This window comes from Myotis lucifugus, unplaced genomic scaffold (genome assembly GCF_000147115.1).
Source record: "Myotis lucifugus unplaced genomic scaffold, Myoluc2.0 scaffold_80, whole genome shotgun sequence".
Lineage (NCBI taxonomy): Eukaryota > Metazoa > Chordata > Mammalia > Chiroptera > Vespertilionidae > Myotis > Myotis lucifugus.
The window spans coordinates 2676587-2701230 of NW_005871128.1; the positions used below are offsets into that span (position 1 = coordinate 2676587).

The 24644-nt window shown below is 43.4% G+C and overlaps 1 protein-coding gene across 8 annotated transcripts in view; it reads right to left on the reverse strand.

Annotated features, from left to right (window-relative positions):
* The window catches only part of DST (dystonin), a 421009-nt gene that overhangs the window by 326926 nt on the left and 69439 nt on the right, over positions 1–24644 (reverse strand). For all 8 annotated transcript variants that reach the window (XR_002829777.1, XM_023755570.1, XM_023755569.1 and 5 more), the window contains exon 4: positions 5515–5722. Coding sequence is in view for 7 of the 8 variants with exons in the window: in XM_023755570.1 (XP_023611338.1) it covers positions 5515–5722 (208 nt within the window). In the remaining variant the exon portion in view is untranslated. The remainder of the gene's footprint in view (positions 1–5514; positions 5723–24644) is intronic.

Below are 24644 nucleotides of genomic sequence, written 5' to 3' on the forward strand. Positions count from 1 at the left end.
GCGCGTTAGCCCTTCCCTTCAAGGCTGAACCGGCGCTCCAGAGCCTCTCTCCCTGTCTGCCCACCGAGTGGGCCACCCTCCAAGCACGCCCACCCCGGACGCTGGCCGGCCTCCCCGATTCCACGAGGACGAGGCTCTCTATTTGAGACCCACAACATGTAGCCTGGGAAACACCAAAGCGGCAAGATCGCTGGCCACGCTGTGCGCAGCCCCTGCGGAGGAGCCGGCCACTCCCCGTGGGGAAGGGGCGGCGGGGAGGAGGGAGGGAAATGCATTTTGCGATCCAGCTGATGGCACGTGAGGACTCGGGTCACTCGGTGGCCGCACAAAGCGGGAAGGGCACGGGGGTCCCCCGCCCGGGGCACATTTCGGGGCAGAGCAGGCGGCCTCTGCAGGTGGCCCCGCGCATCAGGGCCTGACAGCCGCGTGTCTGCGCCTGCGCGCTCGGCCCCCCCCGCGGCCGGAGCACCAGCCCGCGGTCCCTCCCTTCCGCCCCCCAGAGCCAGCAGGGGAATTTGCCGCTGGGCTCTGCCACAGCCCCAGCCGGTTACAACTCCCCCAGCTTACTTTGCCACCTCCCTCCTCCTCTCTACCCGTAGTCATTCCCCACAGTACTGGTGAGTACTGGACTTGAATAAAAATGGGTACAACTTTGGCATATCAGACGCTGAAGTGGGTGAGTTTAAAGGGTCCGCTGGAGGAACCAGTTGGTACCTAGGCGTGTACATGGATATATTTCAGGGTATCGATGCAGTCAGGCTGCTCTGGATGGAATCCTGGCTCCTTGGTAACTCTGACACAGGCGAGTTACCCTCTCTGAGCCTCTTTTCATCAGAAAAATGGGGATAACAGTGCCTACCTCCTAAAGCTGCCATATTAAATAGCTTTATAAGTGTTAGCTATTATTATCACTGGGTAAAGTAGCTCATTGTTCACCATCTGAGGTATTTGAAGGGAGAGAGAGAGAGAAAGAGAAACACCAATGCTGAGATAATCATTGATCCGCTGCCTCCCTGCAAGCCTCCTACTAGGGGTGGAGCCTGCAACCTGGGCATGTGCCCTGACTGGAATCAAACTGTGACCTCCTGGTTCATAGATCGATGCTCAACCCCTGAGCCACACAGCCAGGCTCCACCATCTGACTTAGGACAACTTCACCTCTAGCCCACATCTTCCCTCCTTATGTCTTCCTTTCATATATACTAACCCTTTGTCCTTGATGAATTATTTGTTCTTTCCTTTTTCAGTGTTGTGAATCTGGACCATTTTCCTTCCATTAACTCTCAGAAGGAGGTGAGTACTCTTGAAAAAAAACACTGAAGTTTGAATTGGGCATTTTTACTTCTCCTCAGCAATTGGCCTCTTCCAAACAAAGCAAGACCACATCTCTCTTTTCTGTTCTGATCACTAGCTTATAATCTGAGTTTGATCCCATGTCCCACTGAGCCTTCAGGATCACTAGAGTTTTCTTGCAACTTGATAGGCGTTTATGTCAACATCAGTTCCTGAAGTAACAAACACATATCGTATGGGACACCTTCTTGAAATGAGAGGGTTAGCAATTAGATTCCTAAGAGTCATTCCATTGACAGTCATTCCATATGCATAGATGTAGATTCTCAAAACTGCCTTGTCTCCCTCTCAATGACTAAGGTCACTGAGGGCATAGTCTGAGTTTTCATCAGACTGATATTAAGTAGAACCATTTTATGAATCTCATCAGTGAACACTTAAATGATTTTAAATGTCCATTTAAGGAGCCAGTCAAAATGAACAGAAGCAGCATTGAGGGTTGTCTGCAAAAACAGCCTTTGCCCCGTGCATCCTTGGAATTGGCAATATTGGGACAAACTGCTGATAATAATAATGCATTCCTTAGGGAAGCAGGAGAAGCACAGCAGGGCCTCTGGAGTCAAGCCTGCCTGAATTCAGATCCTAGCTCTACCGTTTACCTGACTCTGCTCACCATCCTCCAATTTCAGTGAATTCACATGAGATCTAAAAAAAAAATCTGTATTTTAATATAGCATTGTCAGTGATAAACCATGTACCCTCATAGGCACTGGGAGACTGAAAAATTCAATTTAAGATATCCTGTAGCTAAGAACCGCAGATCTGTATTGTTTTTATGTAAAAGGCATTATACAATGGGTATTTCCTTACATTCTTCTATCTTATTCTCACATTGACTCCTCTACGAGATAGGAGAGGCATATGTTATACTCGACTTTAAAATGAAGAAACTATAATAAATGCAAAAGCACTTTTAAAAACATAAAGTGTCCGACATATGACACCATCACCAAGAAGACTCTCTGAAATGCAAACCTGATGATGTCACTGCACGGGTTAAAAATCTTTCAGCTGTTCCCCGCCACTTAAGTATAAATAGTCCAATCTCCTCAGTATTGCACGCGAGCACCTTCATAGTTTCTGCTATCCCAAACCCCATGCTTTAGCGACACATCCTCCCTATCTTTGTTCCTGTAGCTCCCAGCCCTTCCTCTGAAATGGCTTTCCCTTTCACCCTAATTCCATCAGGCTCTTTAAATCTCACCTCAAGTGGCACTTCCCCCTCAGAAACCTTTCAGGACCCCCCATGCCTGCCCTTCTCTATCCAAGTTAATTAGACTCTCCTCTGGGTTCTTTTACTGTTAGGTCCTTCCAGCCATTACACTGCATCTCTCACACCAGGTATAACTACCAGCACATCCATTTATCATATGAGACTAGGACTTCTTTAAAGGCGGAACTGTGTGCTTTTCTTTATTTTATTCCAGAGGCTCAATAAATATTTATAAAATGTGAGTGAATGAAGGCATTCCACAGATCATCTGGTCTTTTTTTGGCTCTAGACATTTTCATATTCAATTCTATTGTTATGCCCTTAAAAAAACAAAAAATATTGAACTTTTAAATCCTTTATTACTAAATAATGACCACTATGGACATCCTCATACATGTCAGAACTTCACCCCATCTCTTACTAGGGATGAATTTCAGAGATAAGGTGAGCTTTAGGCAGAGCATGAAAATGTCTAATAAAATTAGAAATCAAAAATCTATTTTTTTCATCTTTATTGTTGAAAGTATTACAGGTGTCCCCTCCCCCCCACCCCTTCCACCCCACTTCCTCCCCCTCCCCAGGCTTTCCCTGCACTATTGTCTGTCCGTGGGCTATGCATATACACATATAAGCTCATTGGTTAATCTCTTCCCACTCCCCCAACCCCCAGAAGTGGAAATATTAACAGTATGTTTTCAGACTATCCTCAGTACCAAATTCCCTCAGAAGGCCTGTTCCCTGATCCTCACACTGGGTCATCAGTGGCAAATTTCACACATAATACATCTGAATTTCATATTTGAGCCACAGATATTTATGAACTGGCCTCCAAGTCTATGTTCCATGTATGATTATTGATTATGACTTGTGTAGCAAACAGCATGTTACCAATATTTATTTTAAACAGAGTAGTGCACTTCCATACTAGGGCTGTTTGTTCTGTTTGTTGTTTAATTTGGTTGCATTCTGTTGCCAATTAATATAATCTTAAAAGTATGTCACTTTGGGGTCTCGAGTGCAGCAACTACCACTAACTTCGTAGCTACCCCACAAATCACTCAATGAACGTTTTACAAAAAAAAATAAGACATGGCCCCTGCCCTCATGGAGTCTACAGTCTACTAGCATCAGCGTCTGCTTGTCCATGGCATCCCAGGTTCTTCCGCACTTTGCACATACACTTCAAGTTACTCCCACCAGCTTCGCTTGGCTTTCTGCCGGGTCATCTCCCTCGGTTTACAGACCCTCATTCTCCAGACACACACCTGCACGGTTATTCTTTCAAATCCCCTTCCTTCGCTGCCTAAATCAAAATATCCACCTCTGCCGCCACAATCACAACTCAAGCCAGAAGCCACCTTCTACCTTCCACAAAAATGTACGGAATACAGGCCTCCCATTCCGACACCCAGGCTTTGCACAAAGCCCCAACAACTTCGCTCCCCATCCTCCTTTCCCGTCTTCCCTTTCTGCTGAGCCAGACATCTGTCACCAGCACTGTCCCTCCTGGTGCCTCAGTCCTGCTGGGGGGCAAGTCAGGGGTGTCTCAACAGGGCAAGAAGTCAGGCCTCGGTGACTAAACACTTTTGGGTACTCCAGATGGGCACTGAGAGCCAGGTCTGCCCCAGCTCCCCAAGCCACCCCTGCTCACTCTCCCCTGGCTCTCAAACAGCCTCTCTGTCCTCCATCCTGCCTCCTCCTCCCCTTGCTCTACTCCAAAAGCCTGGGTGAGACCAGCCAGCATCTCACAAGGGAAGCCAGAAGAAGCTCAGGCTGTTGCCCCAGAAACCCAGAACAGAATGGCTGGCTGGGCGCTGTTTGTTTTTCCCTGTAATCAGAAAATCCCACTGGGGGGACTCTAGGGAGACTCTCGGTTGCCAGGGTGGCTGGGATCCTGGCTAGTCCCCTACAGCCCCCTCAGAGGAAGATAAAGTACCAACTTTGCATTATAGAAGGAAGCAAAGCAAGCTGGGTGGGAGGGGGCCCAGAGCTGAGAGTAGGGGATGGGGAGGGAAGGGGGGCTGACCTGCTGGGTGCAGAAGCCAATTTGGAGAAACATGGGGCCTTTGGCCTTTGCAAGAGAGCCCCAAGAACATACTCCATCCTACCCCGTAACCATTTCTGAGAGGAAAAAATAAATATTGAAGGAAGGGAGGAACAACCACCCCAGGAAGCAACTTTCCTGCACAGAACACATACACACAAACCATACCGGCCCTGCAGGTGGGAGGATTGATTTCCAAGCTGTTCTCAGCTTTCAACTAGGTAAAATGAGCCATCACTTCTGGTTGGACTTTTACGGCCCGTGCAAGGGAACACCGGTTAACAGAACAGAAACATTGGCACCTCCCATATATTAATTAATCAGGAATGCGTGACGGCTAAACCCTCCGAAGCTCCTACACGATGCTCACGGCGATGCTACACTAAAAAAGAAAGAAATGGCATCTGAGTTGCCGGAATACCCTCTGCATCCTGGGTACCAAACACCAGGACTCTACCCCGGTTAAATCTGCGTAGCTCAGTGCTCCTGGGCAAAGACGAAAATGAAGGCTCTCACAGCTTCCAGCAAACACACTAGTGATTACTGGAGCTCATACTGTACTTGGAGGTTGTCACGGTGGCTACTGCATGTAAATAGGAAAGTTTAATGCAGATGTGTGTAAATAGCTCCTTGCATTTCCAAGGTATCGATTCATCCAGCCAGGAGACTGGGCCAAACAGCTTAGTCACCAGCAGGCAGGGCAAATCGCTCCATCGATAAATCGGGGCATAAAGTAAATATGGTCATCTCCCTCCCCCACCTTGAGCGCCAATCTGTGCTCCGTATCTGGGAGCTGATGCACTGGGCGCCCTCCCACCCTCACCGCCCCCACCACCCTCCCTGGAGCTGATGGGTGAATTTCGGCAACTCTCCTCCGGGCTCCATCCCTTCCCCGTGTCCTTACCTGCTATCCTAAGCACGGCCCGCTCGGCAGGGTCCAGCACCGAGCCCCCGTGAATCTTTCTTTTCGATCTCTCATGTTTAGGCAAATTCCAGGGTAAGGTGTCTCCGGGAGCTGGAGATGCAGAGCCAGATTTCTGGCTGAAATCATCCTCATCGGAAAAATCCGCAGAGGAAGACATAGAGCAGCGGTAGGACGCGTTCCCGGAACTCTGGGGAGGATGACACAGAAAAAAAGCATTAACCACAAAGCACTCACACGCGCTCCTGGATCCCAACAGCCCCCTCCCTGCCCCTAAGCTGAGTCCGGCATCCTGCGCCCCCCACGGCGCCGAGGGGACACACAGACAAGACACGAAAGCCCAGGCTCACCATGTTTTCCTGGCCACAACTCCGACAGCACAAACAATACCCGGGCAGTCCCAGTACACGGAAGGTTTGCACAGAAGTGTGTGGCCTGCGGTCTGGCCACCAGCTCACCAATGACTGGCCCAGCAATGAAGCCCGAATCAACAGCCTTCCTGTTGCAAATCTATAGTATCTGGCTCCCCCACCAGGACGGGAGAAACATTTTCCATGACTGCTGGTTAATTCATTAAGGCAACTAACTCGAAGTTTCAAAAACAAAGCACAAATGCAGGATGTGGCGTCCCGATGCCTTTCCGTCTCAGGTCGCCCCACCACTGGAGTCTCCTTTCCGGCCAGTTTTGAGCCCCCGTGCCCTTTATTGGATTTTCTTCATTGAAGTGAAGCAGGTTAGCAGAAAAGAGCAGGGAGGGGGGAAGGGCCGATTCTGAGAAGAGCCTTTTCTTAAGACTGGGAGAGCACAAAAGACTGTTTACAGAAGCCTGAGGCCGCTCCAATAAACAAACATCCGAACTCGGTTTGGAGTTCTTGGGATCATTTAAACTTCTAGCAAAGGAACAGCTGCCAATCATGTAAATGAGAATGATGCAGTGCGGTGACAGCAAACAGAGCTCTTCTCCGCTCCCGGTCATTACGCGGTGGAACGGGAAAGATGATGCTTTTACCAGAGCACTTTGCCGAAGGTTAGCCATCTCTTCATGGAGCAGGCGCAATCTGCAGGGCCATCCCGTGCATAAAGGGGTTCTATCTTCTGTGCAGAGAAGAGGCACACGATGCCATTCCTTCTCTATTGGGCTACGTCGGTGATTATTTAGAGCGTTTACAATCAAAACAAGGATGCTGACCATCTGGGCTGTGAACTTGATAAATAAAGTAAAACATAATGGGAAATCTTCACATTCCCATTCAGAATTTCACTTTGCTGAAGCTCATGGTGAAGATGCCAAACTGGTACAATTCGAATTCCTAAAATGCTACTTGCAGCCACAGATGCCTGAGACGAAAGTTATGGGCATAAATCTGTGAGGCATAATCCAGCTTGAGCCAAAACTTTGAGCTGCTCACAAAAGCAGTGACAACCACCACAGCAAAAAACAGGCTGTGTGAGCAACATCCCAAAGCGCTCACCTCAGGCATGTGAAATAAACTACAAGAGAATCAGGATCATTGACCCTATTCAGACATGATGCTACACGTAGTCAACACCATCATTTTAAAAGTACACATTTCCCGCAAAATAAAGCATCTAAGATTTATCTTTACCTATATTCTCTCTTGAAAAAGCAATCTTCCATTTTATTTTGCCTGAAATCTCATCACCTTGGCAAATTTACTTATTTAGATTTTGTGTGTTTTTCCTAAGTGGCAATACTGTAATCGGCACACTTGAGGCAAATAAATAAATAAAATTGATTTTCTGTATTGTAGCTAAAGTCCACAGAGAGTTGTGAGTGGCATTAAGTCGGTCACAGAATGCTATCATCAAGCTAATTTATTTTCCATGCTTTTCTGGAAACTCATCTTGAGCTGTCTGAGGTTGTGTTGTTGGCTGGATCTGTGAAAATGGGTGACATTCTTAAAGACTTTCAGCAAGGTATTGGGTTTCTTTGGTCGCCTTCTGTCTTCCTTAAAAAGGCTTCCTACCTGTCCTTACTTAAGGTCATCCTTTATCTGTGAGCTTATATTTCTTCTTGTTGCCTGGACTATTTTCAATGGGTATGGTAATTTGATTGTTTATCTTTACAAGCAGGCTTAGAGAATAACTGTTAAAGAAAACTGCCCCTTTCCAAAAACCATGGGTTATTGATTTTTGTGGAGTAAATTTTTTTAATGGCCAGAGTCTCAGCTGATTGAACAGCAAAATGTTATTCATGCTATGACATAAACACCATTAATCACAGGGAGCCAGATGGGAACAGTTACTAGCCCTGGACCCGAGGGTGCTGACTGGTGCAGCCTCTAATCTGGTAGTGTCGTTTGGTAAAAAGATAAGCAACAAAAGAAAGAAAAGACAATCAGCAAGAGCTCTTTCAGCAATATATCACAGATAAATAGAGACACACAGAGAATGGAAAGAAATCATACATATTTATATGATTAAAGTCTCTCCCGGGTTATATGATGCAAAGGGTTTTAACAATTAAAGTATTCAATTTTCTTCCACAATAATTTTTATGAGTGCTTTCTTTAGGTAAACTATATAAAATTAGGCTCATCTGAACACTAAAAATTGAAAAGTGATATCTTAAATAAAGCTGCTTGGAAATCTATCGATCATCCAAAACTATTATACTCTTTATTGATTTGAAATGACTTGCCAATTCCTGTCACTATCTTGGAGTTTAGAGGGAAGTGTGTAAGAATACATTTCTCTTTTCTTTTCTTCTGGAAAAAGCAAACATGTTCTCTGACCCAAAGTCCAGAGCCTAACCTTTCATGTGGAGCTTGGAAGGGTAAGACAAAGGAAGAGGGCGCTTGTGACCAGCAAAAGCCCCAAGTTCCTATCTTTTCTTCTATTCTTGTTGCCTAGGGTTTGATTCCTGTTAAAATACAAATATCTGTGTCCATCAAGGGGCTAAATAAATTACAGTATATTCATACTGCAGACTACTCTGCAGCAATTAAACAAAAATGTTATTGATCTACACTTAGCAAAGTGGAAAGAATTCATATAGAATTATTCTTTTTTCTTAATCTGTGCATGAACATGTGTCTAGGGGGACAGAGAGATGATTGATAGATTAATAGGTTGATAGATAAGTATGTATCATATATACAATGGTTATTTATGGGTAATGACTAATAAATGGATTTTATTTTATTCCTTCTAATTTTATAATCTAAAACAAATACACAAAAAGGTTACTAAAAATAAAAAAATAGTGTGTCATGGGTCAGAGAAAATATCAAAGGCCCCAGAAAGAAGTAACTAAGCCAGTGCTCTTAACCATTTTGGGCCCAAAGATCCTCCTAAAAAGTTGGTAAAAATCTATGGAAACCTCTCTCCAAAACAACGCTCATAAGTAAATACACACCCACTATGCATGTAAATTTAAAGAGTCCATTGACCCACTAACCTCAGGTTAAGACCCCAATTTACACCATCATCTGTCATCACCATTTGGCATATGTGTTGAGAACAAGATAAAGAGGAAAGAGCTTTGGAGTTGGAGAAAAGAGGGGAAAGGGTAATTAAGATAGCAAAGACAAAGTTATAATATTTTTAACACTCGGTCTTTTCTTTTTTAATAAAGGACCGTGAGCCATTATAGACTTATGTTGGATCTCTACAACCAAAATAAATAGATAGATGATAGATAGATAGATAGATAGATAGATAATGCTATTTTGTGAAGAAAAAAAAACCTGTTTTGTGTCTTATTGCAACCTAGTTATTAAAGCAGTTTTAACAATTGAATTAGATCACCATGACCTTTAAAAGGACTTTTTTTAATAGCCAATTCATTCACATGGTTTAAAAACAACCCAAATCTCCTAAGCCAGGATAATTACATAATACAACACTTTTAGAAGGGGAACTAAACAATAACTTCTCTAATTGAAACCCCGGTGGGAGATCTGAGATAAGTACAATGGAACTGCCTACACTGGAAGTCGCCCAGCCTTAGCACCCAGAGCTGAAGGAAAGTGCCAGGAAACTGCCTCTGCTCTAGGCATTCTCTAAACGGAGAAACAAGCGCAGAGATAAGAGTTTGCAAAATAGCCAGATTTTGAGAGTCCCAGAGGCCGAAAAGTTAACTTTCACAAGCCTGCATGCTTATGATTTATGCATATTCCCGGAAGTATATTTTGAAAAATTTACCAAAAAATAAATTTAAAAACAAAAAGCACATGAGGAAACAATGGGGCAGATCCAGATTGTGGGGCATTCTACAAATTAACTGTCCTGCCCTCTTCAAAAAGGTCGATGTCATGAAACATACATACCCAAAATGCAGGGACTATTCTAAATTTGTGAAAGACAAAGAAAAGCATAACAACAAATTCATGAACCTTGCCTGGATTCTCATCTATTTTGTTTGTTTTGTTTAAGCAAAAAAAGAGAGGTTAGGGACAATTGGGAAAATCTGAATGCAAATTGTGGTTATGTAGGAAAGTGCTCTTAACCTAGAGCAGTGGTCAGCAAACTCATTAGTCAACAGAGCCAAACATCAACAGTACAATTGAAATTTCTTTTGAGAGCCAAATTTTTTAAACTTAAACTATATAGGTAGGTACATTGTTATTAACTTCATTAGGGTACTCCTAAGCTGGCCTTTTCTAAAAATGTCCTCAATCTGATTGAGGTACGTTAGCTGAGGTTGACCCCGCGCTACGTATCTCCCGTCTCCCCTTGCCCGACCAACCGACACCCCCCACTTCTTCTAATGCCACTTCTTCAAAATAGACTCGCCCAGGCCGAAAACCGACTTCTGCGCATGGGCCACGAAGTTTCAATCCCACTGTACGTGCGCGCCTGCACGTGGTATTTTATGGAAGAGCCACACTCAAGGGGCCAAAGAGCCAGGTGTGGCTCGAGAGCCACGGTTTGCAGACCACTGACCTAGAGGATTCAGGCTGAAGACATTCATAATGTCTGCGCTTATTTTTAATCCTATATAATAAAGAGCTAATATGCTAATTAGACCAAACAGCCAAACGACATTCTGGATGTCCTTCCGGACAACCTTCCAGACAAAGCCGAGGCTGCGAGGGCTGGGCCCCTTGCACGAATTTCGTGCATCAGGCCTCTAGTTTTTTCAATAAAAACACTAAGAATCAGTAAAAGCGACACCAGGTTAACAAACAGTATACATGGTATTACTCTTTCAACTTTTCTGTAAATTTAAATATTTTCAAAATAAAAAGTTGTTATTGTGAGGGGGACACAAAAGGCCTTTTTCTTTCTTTTCTTTCTTTTTTTTTTAATGTCACTTATAGTGTAGGCTTGTAAGTACACAGTGATAAGATCCATCCATCTAAGCACTTTGTCATAGCTTTTCCTCACATACACTTAGAGAAGCACTGAAGCGCTGGCCTATATCGACAAGACACCAGAGAAAGGCCATCTGCTTGCCTCAGTTCTAAGCACAGGTTCAGACAGAAGGATATAAAAGCTTTGCCCTAGCTGCTTTTGCCCAGTGGTTAGAGCGGACTGAAGGTTTGGGTTTGATTCTGGTCAAGGGCACATACCTCAGTTAAAGGCTCAACCCCTGTTATTCATTTAATATATTGTCTGGTGAACACCCACAGTTGGCTCATTATCATAGCGTGTACCTAAAACCTGTATAATTTTGTTAATCAGTGTCATCCCAATAAATTCAATAAAAGGGGGTGGGGGATCGGTCTGGCTGGCATGGTTCAGTGATTGAGTATCCACCTATGAACCAGGAGGTCATGGTTTGATTCCTGGTCAGGGCACATGCCCAGGTTGCAGGCTCGATCCCCAGTGTGGGGAGTGCAGGAGGCAGCCTATAATGATTATCTCTCATCATTGATGTTTCTATCTCTCTCTCCCTCTCCCTTTCTCTCTGAAATGCATAAAAATATTTTTTAAAAAAGGAGGGAAAATCATATTTTATATTTTATGTAAACAAAAAAGGCATCAAGATTTAGAAAAAAATGAAGATCCAATTTTGTTAAAAATCCCCTTGATTAGGTAAGTACAAACACTAACTTCTTACATATAGTATAAAATACATGGCATGGCCCAAGACTATCCTTCCTTATAGATTTTTTTATTTGGAAATAAGTCAAAAAGCAAAAAACCCATATTACCTGGTTTTAGAGATTCCAGGGAATACAATCTCTACCACAAATAAATAGATAAAACAGAAGGAAAAATAAGGAAGTGTGTTTAACCCTTGAAGACAATATCAGTGATGATAAATTTGGGGACCGGGTGTTTGTTTTAGTTTAAAATTTCAAAACTGGCCAAACAATTCAAATACTCTATCATCAAATAAATAGCTCTTAATCAGCCTCTCAACTGAAAACCACCTTTAAATAGTAAGAAGGAGAGGGCTCTCCAGGTTGGTGAGAACTCAGCTGGCTCTTAATCTCTCCTTTTAGAGGAGATTCATGGGAGCCTTTAACTCAGAAAGGGAGAGGAGCCTGGGTGGAGCCAGAGAGGAAAGGAAGGTCAGAGGGAGGAGACGCTGGAAGGTTCTTGGATCTGACTCAAGGGAGGAGGCTTTGAGAAAAGAGTTAAAGAAGTCAAAGGTTCTTTCTTGGTGGAGAAGCCCGGTTCATCAGACTATGAAAGAAGACCACGGGAATTCAGGACACAGTCTCTTTTTTTTTTAATATATTTTATTCATTTTTTACAGAAAGCAAGGGAGAGGGATAGAGAGAAACATCGATGAGAGAAACATCGATCAGCTGCCTCCTGCACACCCCCTACTGGGGATGTGCCCGCAACCAAGGTACATGCCCTTGACCGGAATCGAACCTGGGACCCCTCAGTCCGCAGGCCGACGCTCCTTCCACTGAGCCAAGCTGGTCAGGCAGGACACAGTCTTTTTGTAAGATATAAAGATTCTACATTGTGCCTGGCTGGGTGGGTCAGTTAGTTGGAGCACTGTCCTGTGCACCAAAAGGTCGCAGGTTCGATTCCTGGTCAGGACACATACATAGGTTGCAGGTTCCATCTCTGGTCCGGGTGCGTACAGGAGGCAACTGACCAATTGATGGTTTTCTCTCTTTCTCTCTCCCCTTCCCACCCACTTCCTCGCTTTCTCAAATCAATAAACATATCCTTGGGTGAGGATTTGAAAAGAAAAAGATTGTGATATAATCCCTTGGTACTATATTTCTGGGGAAACTGAGCTTGCTGTTGGGACACAAGAAAGAGGAAATTTGCAACACCGTTTTCCTCTGTCTGTGTAAGAAGCTCTACAAGGTAAGTATCAAAGATTCATTTCCGTGAGGAGCATGGCTTCAGATTCCAGGCAGTCTTGACTTAGCACTAAGACATTCGGCAAGACTTCCTTTCAATTTAAACAGCCCGTTCTAACCATACACATCATTTCCTGAGTGACTGGAATCAGGGACTGTATTAAGCATTTTCACTCACTATCTTATTTAATACCCAGTGCAATCCAATAAGGAAACAGATACTTAAGGAGGTTAAGTGACTTGCCCACAGTCACCCTGTCAGAACAAGGTGGTGCTAGGATTTCCATCTGGGTCCTTTTGACCCCAAAGCCTGTGCTCTCAACCATGATATTAAGTGCTCTAAAATGTGTTCCCAGGCACCGGGAGGAACCTATAACATACTCACAGCTCTCAACGATCTTACCATCTTATTTGGGGAAACCAAAAGGATTAGCATGGAAACAACCAGAGACAGGTGTCAGTTCACAATCAAGAAAACCCATCCAAAAATATGCTACTCAAAAGTGGGAAGGACTGCCTTGTGTGGTAGTGAACACCTTCCTACTCCAAGGAACCAAGCCCTCGCTGAGTGAAATGTCAAATGTACTCCATGAAACTCTAAGATTCTTCGGTCCTATGTGTTCCTCCTACACCTCCATAAATCCTCTCCCCAAATAGATTACAAATAAAAGGAAAACTATGTTAGGTATGAAAATATCAAACTTTTCTAAAATTTTGCAAGTCTACCTTAATTCAATCATATTGAAATTATAGAAATAGAGACATCGAGGATTCATTTGCATTTAAACATCTGAAAATAGTCTTTCCAAACTGAGGAGGAAATTTTAAATAATTTGCCTAAAAGAAAAGCAAATATAACTCTGAAAATAGTCTCAGAAAACAGAAATATATTAAGGAGACAAACTCAAATACTGAAAACGTCTCTTTAACTAGAGAGTCCTTAAAGGGATGTTTTTATTTATACCAGTACAAGGTGGAGCCAGGATTGTGCAGTAGTTAGAAGTCCCTTGGACATTAAAGGAATGTTTATTTATATCACTCAATTAAAAATGTCTTAAGCACCCAGAATCTTCTGTCTTGGAGGAGCTTAAAATCTAACTAGGAGGACAAAGGTCATAAATAATCAACTCATACTGAAATATTATCATTTTTATATATTGGGCTGACACATATGTCTTCCAGTGAAATAATATAAAGATATATATAAAATGTGGTTTCCAGTATAAAGTCAACTAGGAGGAAGAAATCGACTGGAGCATTGGAAGCCAGGATGGAGATATAGGTGTTCCCCACCTCCTTGACTCCTCAAACAGTACCATATCCAAAACTTGACTGCTGGTAGAGCCATCCTGTAGATGTGCCCTGCCCATTTAAAAAAACAACAAAATTAATGAATAGCAAACATTTAAAAATTGGGAATTTTACATTAAAATTCAGATGTGGATCACTGGGCCTAGTAGTAGTTTCCCCTAATTAGAAAGGGCATATGTTTTCTGGCCTGACACAGTCCTTGCCTGGCCCACTTCATTCATTTATGATACCTGCCCCTGTAGGCAAATGAGTTTGGGGCTCTGGCATCAATTAAAGAATGGGCGATAATGTTGCTTTCAGAGAGTAAAGGAAGGAGGTGGTAGTGGGGATGATGCGGGGGTCGTTTAAAAGATAAAGAGAAGAAAACTAGAGGGAAAGGAACAAAACCAAACAAAAAGAAGAAGGCTACCCCAAGATCTCAGTTAAATGAGTGCCAAACAGAATTAGGTGATGCCATGTTCCTACAGATGTCCAAGTGCTGATCTCTCCATCTGTTCCATGGATTTGGCTCTATCTCAAGGACCCTGGTTAACATTTCAAATGCTCAGGAAATGAAACTGAACTGTGTGACTCAGAAAACACTGGCTCATGTTCTCCATGTATCCAGCTGAACCACCCACCCATCCCCACTGCTGTTCATTCCTGCTCTTTTTTGCTCCTGCCCCTACCCGTGGTCAACCCTGCTCCCCACATGTCTCTCCTGCTCTTATCTAGATCACGGAGGAGGCTTTGCGGCCAAGGACTTCAGACAGCTGGGAGATGGCTCTGACCTCTGTTGGAAAGAAGATGTCTATGAGCACTCATGTGGGCCCTAAGGTAAAAACACAAGATGTTTGCAGAGACCAAACCGCAACTACCATCTATTCTACCTAGTTATAAAGTTGAAAATATGTGCATGTCATGCCAAAGATTAAATGTTGGATAAAAGCTGTATGATCTTGGAAAACTGCTTGGCCTCTCTGGGCTTTGGTTTTCTGATCTGAGAAATGGGAAACATAATAAGTAGAATGTAAGACACAGGATTGTTATGGGGGAATAAATAAAATACTTGCAAAGTGCTAAGAGCAATGCCCAAAAGGTAGAAAGCATTAAGTAAATTTCAGCATTAGGTGGTATTACCTATTCACACTTGTATGACTCAAGGGTAGATGACTAACTCCAGTTGAACTAATATGATTGTCACTCCAGGAAATATGAAACAACAAACAGAAACACAGAGACTAGAAGCTATTGGAAGTAGGTCACACTATTAGTGGCTCTCGGGAGACAAGGCCAGTGTAGTTCCCATATCTCTCCTTCCCAGGCTTGGTTATTGAATCTTCAATTTTTTGGAAACACCCTTGTATCTTCCAAGACATTCCTCTTTCTTTCTTTTTTGCTTTTAACCTCAGTTGTTCTTTTCTTTTAAATCCATTGTCCCCGTTGTTGGAGACAACAATAACAAAAACTTATAGATAAGCACATTACCTTAAAAAAGCAATTACATTTAACTCTTCCCTGTTGAAACATAAGCGGGATTGTGTCTTTATCCCTTCATTTTCATTACTTGTCTTCATTCATGAGACTTCAGAAAATTGCTTTTGATAATAGCATTTATATAATTCTCTCACTTCAATTACTACTTCAATCAAGTGGAAGAATTACTTTTTCATTTTTAAAAACAGTGTTTATTATTGCATTGAAGCGAAGTCCATGAAACCTGAAGTGGCTGGCGCTTCCATTGCCCCCTTCTGAGGAAAACAGGGCTTGTTCCACGTGTGTGAAGTGGAAATAACCTTGCAGCCACAGCCATAACTGATTGGCGCCAGGGAGCAGTTCCTGGATGCAAGGAGGTCCACCGCCTCTGAGTTGATTTGGTGGAAAACTGCCCAGCTGGCTGCTTCCTACTGGATGGTGTCAACCAGTTCAATTGCAGCCTCCCCTCTGAGGAATAGATGTCAAGTGCATTTACAAATGCCATTAACTAACACTGGGGTTTTCCCTAAGATCTGCTGCACATGCCAGTCTTAGAGCACTTGGATCCATCCACAACATTATGTGACCCAACGCCCCCTACATCTATAGTAAGAGCTACCTCCCGCTTCATTGTGTCCTTGTAGTAGATCTCTCTCTCAGATAAAGCAAGCCCTGTCCCTTCCTTGCTTTATCCCTAGGGAAAGTTACATGTCAGGGCAGGAAGCAGAAATAGGCTGCAAGCATACCTGCCTTTTATTTTCCACAAACCTAACACTGTTGAGGCTAAGGATATAGAAAAGGGAAGAGGGCTCTGGAGAACGAGACTCTCCCAACCTACAAAGGCCCCCCACCCACCAGGTGAGAGGGAGCATCTGTGGGTCCTGGAGCAGGGGAGTTGGTGAATCCCAGAAGACCTGAGAGAGATGGGTGCCTGGTGTGTCTAGGGGGGCATAGATACAAGGTGCTTTCCAAAGATCCCTGTGTCCTGAGAGTAAGAGCAGCCTGAAAGGCCCTATGGAGCAGTCATGGGGATGTGTCTGCATAACCTGAAGGCACCAATGCTCCCTCCCATTTCCTGACATTTTGGCTCTTATAAGACCCCAGAACCTTAATGGAACTCTTGAGATGGAGGAAGTGAGAAGCACCAGGCCTGGGAGACTGGGAGTCAGAATCTAAGTTGCGATGCATCTTACACCAGAGTTTATAGACTAAGATTACAACTCACTGTGTGGACTTGCTTATTTGCCACTGTTTATCTACTTTCAAATCCTGGTCAGGGCTCGATCTCCAGTAGGAGGAGTGCAGGAGGCAGCCAATCAATGATTCTCTCTCATCATTGATATTTCTATCTCTGTCCCCCTCTCACTTCTTCTCTGAAATCAATAAAAATATTTTTTTTTAAAAAAAGAAGTTGCCACACTTCACTTTATAAATCTATATATGTAAAAGCCTAATATGCAAAGTGTTCCCTCAGGAGTTCCATCGGGAGACTGGGAGTTTGATTGCTCGCTATGACAGGCGCTGACCACCAGGGGGCGGCGTGGAATGAAGGAAGGCCCCAGCTGGCAGCCAGCAGCCAGGGAAGGCAGGCCCTGGCCAGCAGCTAGAAGGCCCAAATCGGCCCTGATCGCCACCCAGACCTAGAGAACCTACCCATGCATGAATTTCGTGTACCAGGCCTCTAGTAAATCTATATATATAAAAGGCTAAGCAACCGGCCGAGTATGACACTCACTGACTACCAGGGGGCAGATGCTCAATGTAGGAGCTGCTGAGTGACAGCAACTTTGCAGAGTGCCCTCTCGCACTCCAGGACCCCTCGGGGGATGTCTGACATCCCCGCAGGCCAGGCTGAGGAACCCCACCTGCCGGAGGGTCCCCACCTGCCGGAGGGACCCGGCTCACTCTGCAGACGCCCTTCGAGCCCCAGCACTGCCCCAGGTGTGGCTGGCCAGGGAAGGACCGTGGGAGGTTGGCTCCAGGGCATGTCTGGCCCCTCTCACTCAGTCCCACCCTGCCAGCCACCTTCTAATTAATTTCCTTTCAATGTGCACAAATCTGTGCACCGGGCCTCTAGTAAATAATAACATAAAATAAATAAAACATTTGTTTAAGTAAAAGAAAATAGGTAAACTCTTCCCACTGGGCTTATAAAGCAAATTCATTCATTCTGTCACCGCAGGACTCCCTTATCAATTATAATCCTGTGCTCTGGCTTTGCAGCCCACCCTCCTCCTCCTTAGTCATACTGTACACTTTTGGTTTATGTGAATTCCAAATGCCTGACTTTCCCAGTTGTACTCTAGATACTGAAACATTGCTTAAGGGTTTTTCTCTCCTCCCTTTCTCAACTGCTGCTTTCCCAGCTAATCCGATAGCTTCCTCCAACAACATAAAACAATAAGAATTTTTTAAAATGCATATCCACATCCAGAAAACAATAAGATGACTTATATCAGAAACACACCCACACACAAACACACACACAAACGGAATAAACCAATAGCTGTTCCCTCGCACCTGCTTCATTTCCTCCTGACTCAGTTCTCTGTCTGTATCCATCCACAGCACAGGACCCAGCTGGAAAGCTAGCAGGTAAAGAAGCCAGGTACCTTCAAAAATCTGTTCAGTGAAAATCACTGTTTATAACTTTGATGGTTAATTTACGTGTCAACTTGGCAGGGCTATGGCACCCAGTTTTAGGCAAAACCCTAACTGCATGTCCAACCTGAGGCCTAGTGAAATCAAGATTGAACATCAACTCTTACCTGAATTTCTAGCCTGCAGACCTGCCCTACAGATTTTGGATTTGTGCGCCCCACAATCACATGAGCCAAATTCTTAAAGTAAATGTGTGTGTGTGTGTGTGTGTGTGTGTGTGTTTTCTTGGCTCTGTTTCTCTGGAGAACCCTGACAATTACAACTGGGCACAATATTACTTTAAGAGTTTTAGGAGTCACCTTTACTACATGTCAGGGAAGTAGAAACAACTGCTGTCATTCATACACTATATAGTGTAATGGGAAGAAAGACCATGCAGGACTTTCTCAGGCTAAGCGAGAGGCCACAGTGTTTCCTCCAGCTCCGTTCCTCAGCACCCGCACTACCATGAGCAAGTTATTTCACCTCTGATTTGCCCATATTCTAAATGTGGATAATCGTACTTACTTCACAGGATGTTACACAATATCAAAGTGACATAATGTATGGAAAGCATCTAATAGGCCTGTCAGGCACATAATACTCAAAACATTTTTTAAAATATGCTTTTATTGATTTCAGAAAAGAAAGAGAAACATCAATGATGAGAGAGAATCATCAATCGGCTGCCTTCTGCATGCTCCCTACTGGGGATCAAGCCTACAACCCCGGCATGTGCCCTGACTGGGAATCGAACCATAACTTCCTGGTTCATATTAGTAGATTGACGCTCAACCACTGAGCCACACCAACCAGGCAATCCTCAAAACATTTTTATAGCATTTCATTGAAAAGATAAAATGAAAACCAGTGAATACTTAAAATATCAGGGAATATATAGTTATATTACCAAAAAGTATATCATTTTGAGGACTTGAAAAAAATGTTCAGCCCCCTTCACATCACCTGTACACAGATGCCTAAAATTCCAGTAATAAAGATTCATTCTTTTGGCTTAAAGTTTTTTATTTCTTTTCAAGCTTCTAATAGATATAAAGTAGTAAGTGACATCAGTCATTTATACCTCAGTGTGAATAAGGCCATCAGACTGCATCCCGAAGAAATATTTTGAAAACAGGAAGAGGGAGCAGTGAGGTTTTACATGTCAAGGAAGTAGAAACAACTGCTGTAATTCATACACTATATAGTGTAATGGAAAGAGGTTTGTAGAGGCAAAGCATGATAAACGTCTCCCTCACAATTTTCCTAGAGCCAGTTCAGACTATCAGAGATTCAAGGAGCCAATGAGTCTCTGTACAAACAGAAACAAGGCTGGCCCTAACTCATGCTGCTGCTCAAGAGAAATACTGCCCAGGGTACATGCTTGTAATTTGACTGTGACGATCCTCTCCTCTTATTTCCCTAGTTCAGAGTACAGCAAGCATGTCGAACTCCTGACCCACGGGCCGCATGCCTCGTTTATTTGGCCCGTGTTAGCCTTTGAGTTTGACACGCTTGGAGTACAGCTCCTCACCACCACTCTGTTGATTATGAAGACAGATGGCCTTGTCTCCTCCCCTGCCTTCCTGATTCTCCAGGGAGAACACACTCTTTCATGGGATCTGATAGAGTCAGAAGACCCTACCAAATATTAGGGAGTCACTTTCGGTGTTCCTCTCCCTTTGATAAGCCTGTGAAATACACATACTTATAGGAGGGATAATAAAATCTACAAAGGCATCCTAAACTATTAGTAACTTGTCAGGCAATTTCTTCCAAAAAGGATGGTATGGATCACCTGGAAGCAATCAAAGCCAAGGGAGGAAAAGGCAGAAAGAGGAGGAAGAGTCAAATTGTTCACGATGTTGTAAATTCTTTGTCTTACACCATAATTAAGTGGGAGGTCCACAGATCAGGCTTCGATTCCCAGTTCTGCCACTTACTAGCTATGGGGCCTTGTTGCAAGTCATTAAGTTACAACTTCCATGAACCTTGGATTCCTTGTGGAAATAATACCTACCTCTCAGAGCTGTTATATAAGAGTGATATATTCAAGGTGATACCATTGTAATAACCTCGTTATTAATAACAGGAAAGGAGCAAAGGGGCGACTAGAGAGTATAGGCATGCCATTTATACAGCTTTGCCAGGAGGCTGCAGTGAACACTCTCCAGGTCTGTTCCCCGCAAATCGCAGGGGGAAGGGACTGGACAACAGACACATGCCCAATAAGGTCTGGGTGACTGAGTCAGTGGCCACACTAGGCATGGCCACTGCAAGCATGTGGAGATTTGACATTTAAGCTCCTGAACAAAGGAGTCTCTCTCTCTCTGTCTCTCTGCTCCTGCCTGACTCCTGTTGCAGGAGGCAGCTCCCCTGTGTTCACCCACGTGGCCCACAGCCATGTGGGGCCCACACCATGGTCTGATGGACTGAATCTAGCCTGAAGCTCTGCCGGACTCAACTCCACCATGGAAGGGAAGCTCTGGACACTGGCTTTGCTTTTAGCTCTACTAAAGCCCCAGCTGCACCTTGTTCAGGGCTGGGTTAAGGGGCCTGGGACTCTACAACCCAAGGAATGGAACTCCATGAAAATAAAGCCTTTTGCCACATCTTATCCTCCCGTGGGGCCCCAAGAACCCCACTCCCACTAGTTACAGGGGAATCCCACTGGTGTAATCCTCCACTTAGAACCAGATCTGGCCTACGTGAGGGCACCCTAAATGGCAGCTGTCATTTTGAAGAGCTGTACCCAAACTGTCAATCTGATAGCAAGTTCCTACAGTCATAGTTGCGGGTCATTAGGCAAATTTCTAAGCCTCTAGGAGCTTTTTAGACCTATCATGTGTGCAGGGCTAACTTAATTCAGTTGGATTCCTGAAACGATTAGAAGTGTCTACACAAAATGCATAGTAGGTATTGAACACATGACAGTGACTTCTTATTCTCAGTCACATGTTCTCCTTGTCCCTCAACGGTCTATTCTCCACACAGAAGCTAGATTGAGTCTTTAAAAGAACAAGGCAGAGTATATCATGCCTGTGCTCAAAAATGCTCAAGGAGATTCCCACTTCACTCAGGGTAAAATCCTAAGCCTGCACCATGGCCCACAAGGCCTCATAAGCCGTCTTTCGATGTCTGCTCAAATGTCACCTTTAAAATATATATATATATATAGATAGATTTCAGAAAGGAAGGGAGAGGGAGAGAGAGATGGAAACATCAATGATGAGAGAGAATCATTAATTGGCTGCTTCCTGCACACCCCACACTGGGGATTGAGCCCACAACGTGAGCATGTGCCTGAACCAGAAATCAAACCTTGACCTCCTGGTTCATAGGTTGATGCTCAACCACTGAGCCACGCCGGCCAGGCTCAAATGTCACCTTTTTAAATAAAGTTCTTCCCAAACAACCTTATGTACTATTATCCCCACTGTTAGGGTCGCCAAAGGAGGAACACACGAGGCCAAAGGGGGTAAAGAATTATGAATTTATTAGGTCATCTGGATACCAGATGGGCTGAGCCCCCAAATGATGCCGGGATCCAGGGACTGGGAGTCAGAGACTTTAAAGGACTCTAGACGGGCTTTTTCTGGGCAGAGAATTCTCTGGGAGGGACCTGAGGGGGAAGACAATGGTCTTAGCAAGTGGAATGTGGTCTTAGCAAGTGTTAAGCAACAGGGAATGTCTGTTGGGAAGCGATCTAAAGGTCAGTTCCCGGGTAGGTGTGTGTCCATTCAATTATTCAATCAGACCTAACACCCACACCATCATTCTATACCCCTTCACCTGATTCAATTTTCTCCAAAGCACTTACCCCACCTGACATGTTACATATTTATTTTCTTTTTATTTTTTTATTGATTTCAGAGAGGATGGGAGAGGGAGAGAGAGATAGAAACATCAACAATAAGAGAGAATCATTGATTGGCTCTCTCCTGCACACCCCCTACTGGGGACCCAGCCTACAACCTGGGCATGTGTCCTTGACCAGAATCGAACCTGGGACCCTTCAGTCTGCAGGTCGATGCTCTATCCACTGAGCCAAACTGTCTAGGGTGACATGATATATATTTACATGTTAATCTGTGTGCTGTCTGTCTTCCCCTGAATAACCAGGTCTGGGAGTGCAGGGACTCTGTTTTGCTCAGAGTTGTAGCCCCCGTTCCTAACACAGGGACAAACCCACCACAGGCACTCAGTGTTTGTGGAATGGAAACATGAATCTGCACTGCCTAACACACAGTCAGTACTCCGCAAATACCAATCTCCTTCAATAAATATTCGTTCCTTCTGCTTCTCCTTCACCCCAGTCACTGCCTGTCATATTGTCCTGAAGCTTGTCTTGGAAAAAGAGGTTTTAAGCATTAACCTGGTTTCACAAGCCGCAGTAAAACTTGCCTGACCATACACCAGAAATGAAACTGTTCTCAGCAAGCTAACTGGGGAGACAACAGAACGGACGTGGCCCTGGGGTCTGGCAGATCCCTGTTTCGTAGCCCACCTTCACTCCTTATTAGCTTCTTGCCTGTGGACAAGCTACTTAACCTTTCTGAGCTTTGGTTTTCTAATCTATAAAGGAAATCTACTTCCTAGGGTAGCTGTTAGAATTAAGTGAGCTAATGCCCATTGCCTAGCACACTGCCTGGCTCACAGGAAGTGCTTAAGAAATACCAGCTACCATTATTATTATCATTAGTTAGCAACAATAAAAATGCTGTGGACGTGAAATATGTGTCTTTAGAACGTCTTTTCTTGTATGGTTTTACTTTTTTATGGTTATCTCTAGAGCCACAGAGAGCTGCCGAAGTTTCAACGGAGTTTTAATAGGATTAAGAAACAGGAAATGATAGTCCTTTGTTTATAAAAAGCAGCATTCTGGGCTCAGAAGAGGCTTTTTTTCACTTCCCTGGTATCCTGAACCGTCTACATCTCAGACTTCCTGATTCTTTTCTCTAATAAACAGACAAATTTGTCTGGAGTCATGGTGATTACACATGTTATAGAAATAAACTTAAGAAATCTATGCTGCCTGCTTAATAGTCCCATAAATTCCAAAATCTATTCTGTAATAGATTTAATGTAATATGTTTGGGTTTCCTAAATTAACTTTAAACATGGGAGGGGTCAGTTCATTTTACAAAACATAAATATTTTTTAATTTATATAAAAAATGAAAATGCTTTGCTAAACATGGCGTAGAAAGAGGGAAGCATACAACACAGTAGCGAGTGTGTTCAACTAGGAGGGGGTGTTGGCAGCTGGGACTCTGGAAGTAAAGGGTTATGATGTGTGGAATCTCAGGTCACTTGTGTGGGTCACTTTGTTTCATCAAAGTGACAGCCCAGGCTGCATAATTTTTGAGATTCCTAAATTGTAAACGAGTCCATCCATCATCTCTAAAGCCTTTTTAATGCCCAAATTCCAGCATCTTTAATGTTTTGCCTTACAACTTACGCAATGCCTGTTTATATGTTTATCCTGGACTAAGTTTAAACGCTAAGGAATTAGAGATATCATGTAAGAAAGAAAACAGAAAATATCTCCTATTCTCCTCATTGCCCCGCTAGAAAAAAAAAAAAAGATGTGTGTTGGAATATAACATTTTTTAGAGTTGTTGATTCCCAAAACCAAAAAGTAAAAATTAATAAATAAAATAACGTCTTTTTAATTTATTGGAAATTAGCAGATAAAATAACTATTAAAATAAAATATTAAAATAACTCTTAAAACTAATACATAAAATAACTTGTTTTTTATAATTGAAAGACACTGCCTAATTGTGCTCTAAAATATCTGTACCAAAAGGGGGTGAATGTATACAAGTGACCTTTGCTCTGATTTTGAGTCAAAGAAACTGATTTGTGTATAATCACAGACTATAAATTATAGAAATTCTACTCTTATTAAGTGAATTAGAATAAAGTTTATCATGAAGTTTAAAGAATTTCTAGATACAAGTTTAAGCTTTAGGGCACATTACAACCAGTTGTTTTTAAAAACTACATCCCACCCTATCTGATGTGGCTCAGTTGGTTTGGCATCATCCATCTTTGCATCAAAAGGTTGCTGGTTCGATTCCTGGTCAGGCCACATGCCCAGGTTTCGGGCTCGATCCCCAGCAGGGGGTGTGCAGGAAGCAGCCAATCAGTGTTTTGCTCTGCCATTGATGTTTCTCTCTCTCCCTTTCCCTTCCTTTCTCTCTAATAAATCAATAATAAATAAATAAACAAACTACATCCCCTTCCCTCTCCCAAAGCTATTTTATAATTTATCTAGATTATTTGTCATAAAAATAATGCATCGATATTTTCTCTATTTGAAGTTTTATGTTCAACTCCAAGTTATAACAAAACATTGTGCAATCAGAAAACTGACTTGGCTTATCTGAAGTAACAAATAAGTACTGAAGTATGAGACTTGAAATAAGTGCGTCACTAGAGTACTTGTCAATGCCCTGCG